Source organism: Bubalus bubalis, chromosome 5, assembly GCF_019923935.1.
Source record: "Bubalus bubalis isolate 160015118507 breed Murrah chromosome 5, NDDB_SH_1, whole genome shotgun sequence".
Classification (NCBI taxonomy): domain Eukaryota; kingdom Metazoa; phylum Chordata; class Mammalia; order Artiodactyla; family Bovidae; genus Bubalus; species Bubalus bubalis.
Window position 1 is genome coordinate 27,249,936 of NC_059161.1, and position 13,523 is coordinate 27,263,458.

Here is a 13,523-nt window from a genome sequence, read left to right on the forward strand (position 1 = left end):
TCTAGATCACGTGGGCTTTGTAGTTGTGGCATGTGGGCTTAGTTACCCTGTGGCATTTGGGACCTTAGTCCCCCAACCAGGGATCGAACCCACACCCTCTGCATTGAAAGGCAGATTTTTAACCAGTGGACCACCAGGGAAGTCCCTGACTGGTTAGATTTCTGAATGTTTGATAGATGTGTGATCATGGTGACAGTGAGAGGAAGAAACTGGAAATTGAGGATGCTAGCCTGTTGTCCCCAAAGCTGCCATTTGTCCTGCTCTATTCCTCTGGAGACATTGCCCCAGAGAAGGGACAGCGTGGGGTACCTGCCATGTGCCAGGATTGTCCCTTATTCTTTGGCTGGACAAGGTTCTGCAGGTCATCCATGTTTCCAGGCAACCTGGCAGCTGACTGTCCCTTCCCAGCACTGGGTTAGCTGGCTGAGGGGTCTTGTCACCCTGGGGTGCCCTCCACAGGCCACCTCATGGACCTTTTAGTCTATCTGGGGCACAGGCTTGCTGCTGAGCATGGGGTCTCTGTTTTCTGCCTTAAATCTCGCTCAGGCCAGATCGCACAGTGCAGGGGAGGAGTTGAAGCAGGGGCAGCCCTGAGCCACGGCTGCGAGCTAGGTCCTCAGAGGGGGTCCGGTTTGTGGAGGGGCAGAAGTCTTCCCCTGACAACTTCTGTGTTGGGCTGTTTATACGTTCTTCTATTCTGGGAGAGCTTCCCAGGTGGCTCAGTGGTAAAGAATCAGCCTGCCAGTGCAGGAGACACAGGAGGCTCCAGTTTGATCCCTGGGTGGGGAAGCGCCCCTGGAGGAGGACATGGCAACCCACTCCAGTATTCTTGCCTGGGAAAATCCCATGGACAGATAAGCCTGGTGGGCTACAGTCCATGGGGTCACACAGAGTTGGACATGACTGAGAGACTGAGTACGCATTCTCAACAGGTCGTGGTGCTTTTAATATCTGAGCAGATCAATTGTTGTGGGGGCATCCTGTGCATTTTAGGATGTTTAGTTTAGCATCCCTGGCCCCGCCTACCAGATGCTGGGTGTCAGTATCCCTGCCCTCAGATGTGACGACCCCAAATATCTCCAGACATTGCCAAATCTGTGCCCTGGCTGAGAACCTCTAATCGAAACCCTGATGTTTCACCTTTGAGATGGACCTCATTCCTAGCTTGGCCCTGTCCAACAGAGCGGGCCACAGCCAACACCTGGAAGAGAGCAGCACACCCACCTCACTTCCATTCTTCTACCCAGAGAGGCAGACTTGGGACCCAGAACAAGTTACTTGACCATTCTGTGCCTCCGTTTACCCATCTGTAAATAAGAGTTAATAGAGTATCCCCCATGTATGAAGAGTAAGACACTTGATATATGTAAAATAGCACAATTCTGGGCACCGTATGTGTCATTCTTTTTTTGGCTGCACTGAGTCTTCATTGCTGCACACAGGCTTTCTTTTGCAGCAGATGGGGGTTACTCTTTGTTGAGGTGTGCAGGCTTCTCTTGGCAGTGGCTTCCCTTGTTGTGGAGCACAGGCTCTAGGCACGTGGGCTCAGTAGTTGTGGCTCATGGGTTTAGTTGCCTTGTGGCCTGTGGGATCTTCCCAAACCAGGGGTCAAACCCATGTCCCCTGCATTGGCAAGTGGATTCTTGACCACTGGACTATCAGGGAAGTCCTTGTGTAGCTCTTATTCAACAAATATTTGTTTTTGTGACGCTAAACTGAGGATGCGGCAGTGAACAAGACAGGGGCCCCGACCTTGAGACTGCATAGCTCCTGAGGGAATTTGACACATGATTCTGTGACTGTGACTCAGTATAACAAGTGCTGTGATGAAGAAATAGGAGGGGCAGTGGGAACCCACAAGAGGGACATCTCATCCAAGAATTAGAGAAGGAAGGCTTCCTGGGGGAGGTGGTATTCCAGCTAGGATTTGGAAGATGAGTATGAGTTAGGTGGATGAAGGAAGGGGAGGAATGATGGTCTTGGTTACCTTTTTTTTTTTTTTTAATAGAGTATTCAGGTTTTTATTTTTATTATTATTAGTTTTTTTGGCCACGCCACACAGCATGAAGAATCTTAGTTTCCCGGCCAGGGATTGAACCTGTGCCCCCTGCAGTGGAAGCGCAGAGTCTTACCTACTGGGCCACCAGGGAAGTCTCTGCATTAGCTACTTAAAAAATAATAATAATGCTTTCCTGAAAAAGAAATCCTATTTGAAGGGCTGTAGTAGCAAATAGGACCAAATGGTGTCAAGGGATTCTGGTTTACACCCACTCTGAGACCCCTGACACAAACGTTCTTGGCACAGTGAGACTGGGATGGCTGCCAGGTGCAGAGTTAATGGCCTGGAGGGGACCCAGCCCTCCCTCCTCTCCTTTCTGCAGGCGATGGTTGTAACTTGGTACCAAAGCATACCCAGATGCTTTTTTGCGGGGAGAGCAATGCCCATGAAAGGAGGTGGGGAAGCGGTCAAGCTGCCATCTGCATGGCAAGTGTCCATTCCTGGCTCACCTGCCCATCCAGTGGGGGTCCTCAGGGTGGGCCTTCCCTGTACAATATCTCAGAACCTGGCAGTTAGATGCTTCTCCTGGTCTGTGCCTCCCAGCAGAGGGAAGCGGGTAGATGGAACACGGTGGTTGTTAAAACTCACCTCCCATTGGCCTGAAGGTGCCTGGAGAGGGCATCAGCACCAAGGCCCTCCAGGTGCTGCCTGGGACACCCACTGGGCTGGGCCCCTGGTGACGCTGTGTGTTATTCCTCTCCCCACACAGCTACAGTCTCCGCCTGGCATCCCGATGTCCTCCACCAGCCGCCCCATACATCACCAGACAGTGTAGGAATGTCAAGGCCACAGCTGCAGCCCAGCTCCAGGGATCCCTCTTCAAAGAGTAGGTGCTTCGCCTGCTCCCTGACAGGTACTCAGAGGGTGGGGCAGCCTCCCGGGGCTCTAGGGGCTGGGGGCGGGGCTTGGGGTGGGCTGGGCAGGAGAGAGGGGGATGGGCATGATGACTCCTGGAGCACCCTGCTGTGTGCTCAGTGGGGCAGGAGGCCTTCCTGCTGGACTGGGTGAGAGTGTGGACCCTGGACCACCTGGTTCAATCCCAGTTCTGTCACTTACGGGCTGCGGGACTTCAGCACGCTACTCTCTCTCTCTCTGAGCCTCAGTTTCCACATCTATAAAATGGGGGTGACAATAGTACCTATTTCATAGGATTGTGAGAATTGCAAGTGTCAAATGTATGAAAGCACTTAGAACCTTGCCTGGCACAGAATAAACACCAGGTAAGTCTAAGTACTACTGATCGCACTCAACACTTGAAACCTTCAGTGGCTTTCAGCCCGGAAAAAGCTGTTCCATCATGTATTTGAAAGTGGAAGTAATATTAATTCATAAAATATAAAACTGAGATTTATGTTGAACCAGAAGCCTCCGTCTAGATTTTCTGATGATGAAACCTGAATTTATTCATGGAAGCTGGACTTTTCCTCTTGAGGGGCTGGGCTTTGCTACTGACTTCGAGCTGGCTTGGGTTTCTCTGCTGGTGACATGGCATGTCTTCTTTCATTGTGTCCCAAGACCAGCATTTCAAGTACGACTGGGGCGACTGTGCTGTCGCTTCATGTATGACTCTTTGCGGCCCTATGGACCTTACCCCTGCCAGGCTCCTCTGTCCATGGGATTTTTCCAGGCAAGAACATTGGAGTGCATTGCCATGTCCTCCTCCAGGGGATCTTACTGACCCAAGGATCGAACCCATGTCTCATAAGTCTCCTGCATTAGCAAGCGGGTTCTTTACCACTAGCGCCACCCAGGAAGCCCAAATGATTGGGTACTGGTTAAAAATACAGACCCCAGGGTACCACTCCAATTCACTAAATGAGCACTCTGGTGAGCAGGGCCTGGGAATTTGCATTAGCAAGTGGTCCTGAAGTTCTGGGACCCACTCAGGTTCGGGGATGCCTGCCTAATGTGGCCAAGGTTATTTGGAATGAGAATGCAGTTGTTTAAGGCAAGAGGGGCTGAGTTTTGAAGCTCTGGGGTCTTCTGTGCTGAGCCTTCCTCCCTCCCGCCTCTCCTCTTCCCATGGCTCGCTCCCTTTTCCCTCCCTCAGCAGGTGGAGTTTCTGGCCTTATTTCTCTGGGAGTTCATTCAGGAGGGGACCAGATGTAAAACCCACTTCCCCATGAGAGCCTGTCTGTGGAGCTGACACTGAGCCTGCCTCTTGGGACCCAGCTCCCGAGATGGGAGCTGAGTTGAGTCAGGAGTGCAGTGGAGCAACGGTGCGATGGATGCTGCTCAGGACTGGGTGGCCCAGGACACCATCCCCGCACCCGTTTTACAGAGGGAAGAATGGGGGCCCCGAGAGGAGACTTGGTTTGGCTAGAGTGTTCTGGAGAACAGGCAGGCAGTGCGGGCTGAGCAGTTCCCCACTCTGGTCCCAGGTGTGTCCTGGGACCCTGTGGCAGCTATGTGGACTTTCATGCTGATGGGCTGGCTGGATGTGGCTTTCAGCCCAGAGAAGGTATTCTTTGCAGCCTGAGGGGGGTCAGGTGCGGCTGGAGTGATTTCTGCACAGACTAGGGCGTTTCTGTCGGCTACTGCAGTCTCAGCCGAAAGCAGGCCTTGCAGGTTCAGGCCCTCCTCTGGGGCCCGTGTGCGACCCTAGACAGGTGTGTTCTTTTCCACTTAGTTTCAAATGAGTACAGCTTCCCAAGCTGGGTGCTTGGATACCTAGAAGCCCAATTTTATTTGTCTCTGCAGCTCACAGCTTCTTCTGTTTACTCACCAACAGTGAATGCTCAGAACTCAACAGTTTAATTTCAAAGGGACTGAAACTTGCTCCTTAAAATCTTATTTAATTTTTTCCCTAATTTTAGAATTTTTATGTTTTAAACTTTTAAATAAGTATGTCAGGAAGATTCCCTGGAGAAGGAAGTGATAACCCTCTCCAGTACTCTTGCCTGGGAAATCCCACGGACTGAGGAGCCTGGTGGGCTACAGTGCATGGGGTCGCAAAGTCAGACATGACTTAGCAACTAAACAGCAACAATAATAAGTATGTATAACTTATTATTTAAAAATTTTTATTTTTAATTGAAGGATAATTGCTTTACAATATTGCCTTGATTTCTGCCATATATCAGCATGAATCAATCCTAGGCACACATATGTCCCCTCCTTCTTAAACCTTCCTTCCATCTCCCACCCCTTCCCACCCCTTTATGTTAAGAGTCCTGGTTTGGGTTCCCTGAATCATACAGCAAATTCCCATTGGTTATCCATTTTACACATGGTGTGTATATGTTTCCATGCTACTCTCTCTATTTGTACCACCCTCTCCTTCCTCTCTCCCTCCTGTGTCTATAAGTCAGTTCTCTCTGTCTGCATCTCCATTGCTGCCCTGAAAATAGGTTCATCAGGACCATCTTTCTAGATTCCATACATATTTGTTAATATATAATATTTGTTTTTCTCTTTCTGACTTACTTCACTCTGTTTAATAGGCTCTAGGTTCATCCACCTTATTAGAACTGACTCGAAAGTGTTCCTTTTTAAGACTGAGTAATATTCCATTGTATGTATATACCACAACTTCTTTATCCATTCATCTGTTGATGGACATCTAGGTTGCTTCCATGTCCTAACTATTATTGTTAATAGTGCTGCAGTGAACAAAGGGATAGAAGTATCTTTTTCAATTTTGGTTTCCTCTGGTATATACCTAGTAGTGGGATTGCTGGGTTGTTGTGATAGCTTTATTCCTAGTTTTTTAAAGGAATCTCCATACTGTCTTCCCAGTGGCTGTATCAGTTTGCATTCCCACCAACAGTGCAAGAGGGTTCCCTTTTCTCCACACCTTCTCCAACACTATTGTTTGTGGATTTTCTGATGATGGCCACTCTGACCTGTGTGAGGTGATATCTCATTGTAGTTTTGATTTGCATTTCTCTAATAACGAGAGGTGTTGAGCATCTTTTCATGTGTTTATTACCCATCAGTATGTCTTCTTTGGAGAAATGCCTGTTTAGGTCTTTGCCCACTTAAAAAATGACTTAAAAAAAAATCCGACTTATACTGTGTGTCTTAGTTTGCTTGGGCCACCACAGAAAAATACCACAGACTGGGGGGCTTAAGCAATAGATATTTACTTCTAACATTTCTGGGGGCTGGAAGGCCAAGATAGGGGTACCAGAATCATCAGGCTCTAATGAGACCTCTCTTCCTGGCCTGCAGATGCTACTTTCTGGCTGTGTTCTCACATGGCAGAGGGAAGAAGCCCTGGCACCTTTTCTTACAAGGGCACTAATCCCATCATGAAGGCCCCGCCCTCATGCCCTCATCTAAACCTAATCACCTCCCAGAGGCCCCACCTCCAATTGCCATCACATTGAGAGTTAGAGTACGATCATGGGCAGGTGGTGGATATTGGAGTGGGGGCACAATTCAGTCCATAGCACTATTTAACACAGTTCCAGAATGATGTTTTGAGATGCCATGGCAAAGGATTTTAGCACAGGAAGGGATGTATAGGCCAGCACCCTCTATTTATGGAGAGGGGAAGCTAAGACAGAGGGGGTCAGTCTTCTGATGCCCAGATGGACAATGGACTTTGTGGTCTGTGCCCAGTGTACACACACTGGACTTTGTCCTGAGGAAAATGATAATGTCCTCAGAGCACCCAGGACTGCCATTCATCCTCCTGCTCTCGCCCAGGTAGAGGCTCTGTGATCAGCCTACTGGACAGCCTGACCCAAGTGAGGGACCAGCACAGAGCAGCCTGGCTTTTCTCCAGCACCTGCCTTCCACTGCCTCCTCTTCCATGTTCTCATGATGTCTCAGGCAAAGCCCAGCACTTTCACTTTCAGGTGTAACAAAGTGCCACATTGCCTAGTCCAGCGTGAAGCTCCCACTGTACATCCTATTTCACCTCCGTCTCTTTCAAGTCCTAGGCACCAGCCAGACTTGTGCCCAGGGGTCTAGGAGGGGCTGTCCAGGGTAGGGACTAGGAGCAGCTGTCTGGGACAGGGACTGGCACCACTCACTTGTCTGGTCAACATGTCATGCTCCTCTTGGCTGTCACTGCTCCTTAGCTAAGACTGGCTAGCCTTGGGGCAGGTTTCCTGATGCTGGCCCTCCCATGGGGTCCTGGGAATGGATGGTGGAGGGTCTCCGTGAGAGGTGAACTTCCCCCTGGCACAGCTTCGGCCAGCTGTCCTTCATCTCCAGTCCCAGGGGTCCAGTCTGCAGCTGTGATCTCCTCCCTGGAGGGCTGCCTTTCAGGTCGGGGGCTGGCAAGATGGCTTCTTGTATGGATCCCACTTGAAAACCCACAGGAAACTCACATAAATGAGCCACACTTGGCCAGGGGGAATACAGGCTGCTGCATGCTGGCCTGCCTTCCTTTCCTCCTGCTGCTCCTGCTCAGATGGGCAGGGCGCATGCTGGCCTCCAACCGGAAGGAGGCTCCCTCTCTCTAAGGCACCTAGTGCCACCAGGAGCAGCTCTCTTTCCAGCCCTGTCAAAGGGTCTGTGGCTGCGGGGAGTAGAAATTGACATAGGAGCACACTTCATGGAGCTGAATCACCATTCCAATAATCCTGGCAGGTACTTCACTTCTTGTTTCAATTTGCCCATCTGTAAATGTGGGTTAATAAAATTCCACACTACACCACTATATATAAGGGATTTGAGCATCTGTGGATTTTGGTATCCTTGGGGGTTCTGAGGGCTTCCCAGGTGGCTCAGTGGTAAAGAACCCACCTGCCAATGCAGGAGATGCGGGAGACATGGGTTAGATCCCTGGGTTAGGAAGATCCCCTGGAGGAGGGAATGCCAATCAATTCCAGTATTCTTGCCTGGAGAATCCCATGGACAGAGGAGCCTGGTGGGCTACAGTCCATAGGGTCTCAAAGAGTTGGACATGACTAAACATGCCACACATCAACAGGGGTGCTGAAGCCAATCCCCTGTGGATAGCAAGGGATGAGCATACCCCTCTCACAGTTATATTGTCAGGACTGCAAGGGTTAGCACATGGAAAGCACTTCGTATGCCTGGTATGTAGTAAGTCTTCCTACAAATCAGAGATATAATTATTATTCTTTTCACTGAATTATTGTATTATTATTAGTAGTAGTAATAGCAATAGTAGATAGTACCTGTAGTGGTAATAGTAAATGATGACCAGTCCACTGGATGAGAGACCTGAGCCCCTGAACTTGGCCTAGCCCAACTCTAGGCTCATAGTCAACCCTGGGCAATAAATGTCATTGAACAGTCACTCATGGGCCTGGCTTTCTGTGCCAAGTACCGTAACCAGGGTTTTCTTGGAGACAGGATGAGGGGTAAGCCACTCCCTCGGGACACAGGGCACACATAGGCTCGGGACAGGGCCTGACCCTATCTCTGTTCATCAGACTGACCTTGTAAAGGTTCCTTCTGCTCTCTGAGCCTGTCTCTTCCATTGAAACGGGGATCTGTGTCACTTGCCACCAGGGTTGTTTAGTGTATTAGCATGAATGAAGTGATGGTGTAATTACTTTGGAAAACTGTCTGGCAGTATCTGCGGATGCTGTACCTATGCCTTCCCCAGGGCCCAGCAATTATATTGCTAGGGGTACACTCAGCAGAAGTGTATACACATGTGTACCACATGTTCATATGTTATATACGCACACCCTACTGCCCAGCATTTCCTCTTAGCATAAATATGTACACATGTGCACCATACATGCCTTCTAGACACATATAAGAATGTTCTAGCGACATTACTCATGATGGCCCCAGACTAGAAACCACCCATCTGTGCATGGGCAGTGGACTAGGCAGATGAAAGTGGCCTGACCTTGTACCAGAATCCATAGCATGGACTGAAAGAACCAGGGCCACATGCTCGATGAGCGTGTGCATCCTCGGGTGGGTGCATCTCCAAAACATGCAGAAGCCAGACCCAAAAGGCACATGTGCCAATTGATTCCATTTATTTAAGTCAAAAAATGGGTTATGGCTTCCCTGGTGGCCCAGTGGTTAAGAATCCAAGTGCCGATTCAGGGGAAATGGGTTTGATCCCTGGTCCCAGAAGATTCCACATGCTGTGGGTCGACTAAGCCCAGGCTCCTCAACAAGAGAAGCCACCGTGATGAAAAGCCTGCTCACTGCAACTAGAGAGCCTGCTTGCAGCACTGAAGACTCAAAAATAAGTAAAGAAATAAAGTAAATAAAAAGCCCAAAACAAGTAAATAAATAAATAAAAACAAGTGAAAGCAATCTATGGTAATTAGGTCAGGAGAGTGGTTATTCTAGGGGATGAGGGTGGGCGGGTGTCCTCAAGAGGTGCCTGGCTGGGTCTGATGGGAGTTTGGTCATGTTCTGTTTCTCCATCTGGGTGTTGGTCACACAGGTGTGTTCACTAACAGTTCATCAAGCCGTGCTCTTTCTGTACAGGTGGTATACGTCTGAAAATAATTTAACTAGAAAAATTCAGTAGAGGGACCATGCTCAAAGAGGTAGGCTCTTGAATATGTAGCCGTCATTGTTATTTTTCTTCTCTTTTTCTCCTCAGCACCTGAAGTGACCTGGAGTCAATGAAGCCAAAGGGACTGGCCTTCTGCCCTGCAGGAAGTACCGACCTATTCCAGATCCATGAGCCTGCAAGAGAGGAGTGCGTGTGTATATGTGTGTGAGCGTATGCGTGTGCCTGTGGTCTTCAGACGAGGGTCCTGAACCCCAGGGAGGCTGGAGAGTAGCTGACTCGGCACCGAGGATGACACTTGGGTGCTGTCCCGGGCCGTGACCTGCAGCTCAGCCTTCCTGTTGGGAGAGGCCCCTCCTACTATGCAATTTTTTCAAGAGCTCCTTGATCCTGCTTTTTGCTTCTCTGGTTGTCTTTTGCCACGGCGGGGACTTGGGTCTGGCCCCAGGGGTCAGCTCCAGCCCTGTCCAAGCAAGGCCTTCAGGAGGAGGCCAAGTTCCCTTTCTGGCCAGCTCCGCTCCCGCCCCCTCCTCCACGGCCCCCCTCATCTCCCCCCACCCCTGCCTTCCCTCACCCCTAATGTCTCTGGGAATCTGTAGCCTGTAGACACTTCGGAGCCTCGCTGATCATCCCCCTTGGCCCTTGCACTTGGAAGACTTTTCTCTCTGCCTGAGCAATCTGAGCTGCTGGCTCTTGAGTTGTTTCCAGATTTGCCATTCTCATCCGTCAGGCCCTGTGCGTCCGGGAAAAAGTCCTGGTCTCCCTTTATAGATCAGACTCCTCCTGTGGGAGAGGCAGAGGACGGGAAGGGATCTGGTCAGGGCAGGGGGTGAGCTCCTCGTGTACTTCTTTGCCTCACTTGGTGGGACCATCAACACCCTTAGTGTCTGAGCTTCTCAAATTGGCTGAAAAGGGAAACAAACAGAAACTGGGAAATGAAAAATAAGTTGGATGATTAAAAAGCCTGGGGGTGGGGGGGGGGGGCTGGGGGGGGGGGGAGATTTCCGGAGACCGTCCATCGCCTGCCAGGGAACAATGGAACTGGCTTCGTCTCTGATGGAGCAGTCCATGTCTCGGAGAAACGGGTGAGCTGAGCTAGGAGTGTGGACCCAGTTCAGTGAGGGTCTTGGGTTTTGTGCCTTTGGGGCAGACCCCAGACAAGGATGTCTGAGACCACTTTGGCGCTGTCTTCTCAGCCCCATTTTTGATGGTGATGCGCCAGACCCAAAGTGGAAAGAGGGGACCCTTTAAGAGTATGTAGGAATGGTCATGCAAAAAAAAAAAAAAAGGGACTTTTTTCAGGGCTATTATGGTTGATCTTGCAACTCTGTAAATATGTATGTACACACTTTTAAAAGCACGTATTTATGTCCCTGACTGTAAATGCCCCATTTTTAAAGTTTTATAACTTGTGTTATTTAATGAATCTGTCGACTGGCTGCAGCATGGGGTCTGATAACGGTCCAGGAGGAAAGTTTTGTGAGAGCCTCACGTGGGCAGAAAAGTGCTGATCATTGGCTTGTTCCCATCCTTTTTCCCACCCACCCAGCTACAGACCATGATTTGTTTTAAATTCTCACAAACTGGAATCTTTTAGCCTGCTCCTAAAATCAACCCTCATGAGCATGAAAATCTGTGGCCGTTCTTTATCCTAACGATACGATTTTGTCCCCTCCATGTTGACACTCGTGAACTGTACCCCAGCCTCTCAGTTCTTGAGGGTTTGTTTTTCCTTTCAGCAGCGAGGAAGGCCCACGAACCCAAAGCTTGGAAAGTCGCCTTCAGCCGGTGGAAAATTCTGGAAAATGTGGTGGGAGGGCTGGGGGGCACTCATTTTTTTTTGCATGTGCAAACGTGCTGGTCATCCTCCGACCCTCAGACTTTCAGGAGAACTTTCACGAATGTTCCAATCATGAAAACGGGGGTGGGTGGGTTGGTCTTTTTGTTTTTTAAAAAGCGGTGTTTCCTGGTCAGTGATGGTCTTCGAGCATGGGTTTGGATTGCAGAAGAGGACATGTGAAGAAAATTAACAATGAAAGTTAATTTATCTGCCATGTGAAGAAAATTAACAATAAAAGTGTGAGGCAAGATTGTGAGGAACAGGCGTGGGAGTGATCATTTTGGTTCTGGTACTTGGAGTTCTCTGTGGCCGAGGGGTGGGAGTGGGCTGGGGGTCCTTGAGGGTTCCATTCTAGCCATGAGAAAAACCTAAGGCTTCCAGGAAGCTCCCCGTGGAAATACCCCGGCTGGTGAGCAAGCTCACTCTACAGTCATGGCCCTCTCCCACCTGCCAGCCAGTGAGTTGATAAGCCACGTGGCTGAGACTAGAAAGGCCTCCTGTGATTGCAGACATATTCTTTTCTTTAAGCAGCCTCATTGAGCTCAGATTCGCATACCATGCAATGTATCCATTTACGTGTATACATCATTTTTAGTATATCCAGAGTTGTGCAGCCATCACCATCATCAGTTTTAGAACATTTTCTATCACCCCCCAAAAGAACCCCCACACCCAATAGCAGTCACTTTCTTCTTATTTCCAAGCCCTTAGCCCCAGGCAACCACAAATGTGCATTCTCTCCCTGCAGATTTACCTATTCTGGATATTTCATGTCAATAGAATCATATGAAAAGTGGTCTTTGTGACCAGCTTCTTTCACTTTGCTTATTCTCAACGTTCATCCAGGTTGTGGCATGTCTTGAGACTTCATTCCTTTCTGTGGCCAAATACCCCATTATATGGATATGCCACATTTTATTTATCTGTTCTTTGGTTGATAGATTTTTGTGTCGTTTCCACTTTGGGGATATTAAGAAGAATGCTGCTATGAACATTTCTAAAAAGGTTTTTGTATGGATTTTTTTTTTTAAGTATATTGCTGGGAAGGAATTGGTGGGTCATATGGTAAATCTATACTTAACATTTTGAGGAACTGCCAAACTTCTCCAAAGTGGCCACATTATTTTACATTCCCACCAGCAGTATCAGGATTCCAATTTCTCCACAGTCTCCCTAGGCTTTGTCATTGTCTTTTTAACTTTTGCCATCTTCGTGGGTGTCAATACAAATGAATTCTTTTGAAGAGCTAACCATCCTAGCAAAGTTGAACAGGGCCTGGAGAGGAATTCTGATGGAAGGCGAGAGATAAGCACCTTGGCTTTGGTGCTTATTTTGGGTTTGGGGTGGGTAAATGGTAGGAGGTCAGCCCCCATATGGAGGCCCATGCCCTGATACTGCAGAGGAGTAGGAGGAAGAGCCTCGATTTCTGTCTTTTCATTTAAACACTTTCTCTAAAAAGATGTGAAATTAGAATTTTCTAGAGAAACAGAACCAATGGTGTGTGGGTGTGTGTGTATATGTATATATATATATAAAATTAACTATGGGAATTGGCTCACAAGATCAGTCACTCGGTGGTGTCCAACTCTTTGCGACCCCATGGACTGCAGCACGCCAGACCTCCCTGTCCATCACCAACTCTCAGAGCTTGCTCAAATTCATGTCCATCAAGTCAGTGATGCCATCCATCTCATCCTCTGTCATCCCCTTCCCCTGCCTTCAATCTTTCCCAGCATCAGGGCCTTTTCCAATGAGTCAGTTCTTTGCATCAGGTGGCTAAAGTATTAGGCTGAGAAATCCTATGATCTACCCCCTGCAAGCAGGAGACCCGGGACAGCTGCTGGTGTGATTTATTCTCAGTCCCAAAGCCTGAGAACCTGGAGAGCTGATGGTGTGACTCCCAGTTCAAGCACAGGAGATGAGACGTCCCCAGTTCAAGCAGTGAGTCAGGACAAAAGGGTGAATTTCTCCTTCCTCTGCCTTTTGTCCCATTCAGACCCTCAATGAATCCATGAGCCCACTTACACCAGGGAGGGTGACCTACTTTACTGAGTCCTTACCGAGTCCAGAGATTCAAGTGCTAATCTCACCCACAAACACCCTCACAGACACACCCAGAAACAATGTTTCATCCAGGCACCCCGCGGCTTGCTCAAGTTGACGCAAAGTAACCCTCACACATGACTTTTCATTCTCTGAAAGAAACTTATCTA

The 13,523-nt window shown here is 49.0% G+C and overlaps 1 protein-coding gene across 17 annotated transcripts in view; it reads left to right on the forward strand.

Moving 5' to 3' along the window:
- The window catches only part of PRDM2 (PR/SET domain 2), a 134,163-nt gene extending 122,597 nt beyond the window's left edge, over window positions 1-11,566 (forward strand). For 12 of the 17 annotated variants that reach the window (XM_044942842.2, XM_044942847.2, XM_044942835.2 and 9 more), the window contains 2 exons: window positions 2,769-2,912; window positions 9,561-11,566. In XM_044942842.2, the coding sequence (XP_044798777.2) occupies window positions 2,769-2,889 (121 nt within the window). In that variant the 3' untranslated portion in view covers window positions 2,890-2,912; window positions 9,561-11,566. Of the gene's footprint in view, window positions 1-2,768; window positions 2,913-9,560 lie in introns of those variants that run through there. The other 5 variants (XM_044942837.2, XM_044942840.2, XR_006551115.2 and 2 more) reach the window with 4 other exon arrangements.
- The last annotated feature ends 1,957 nt before the right edge of the window (window positions 11,567-13,523 follow it).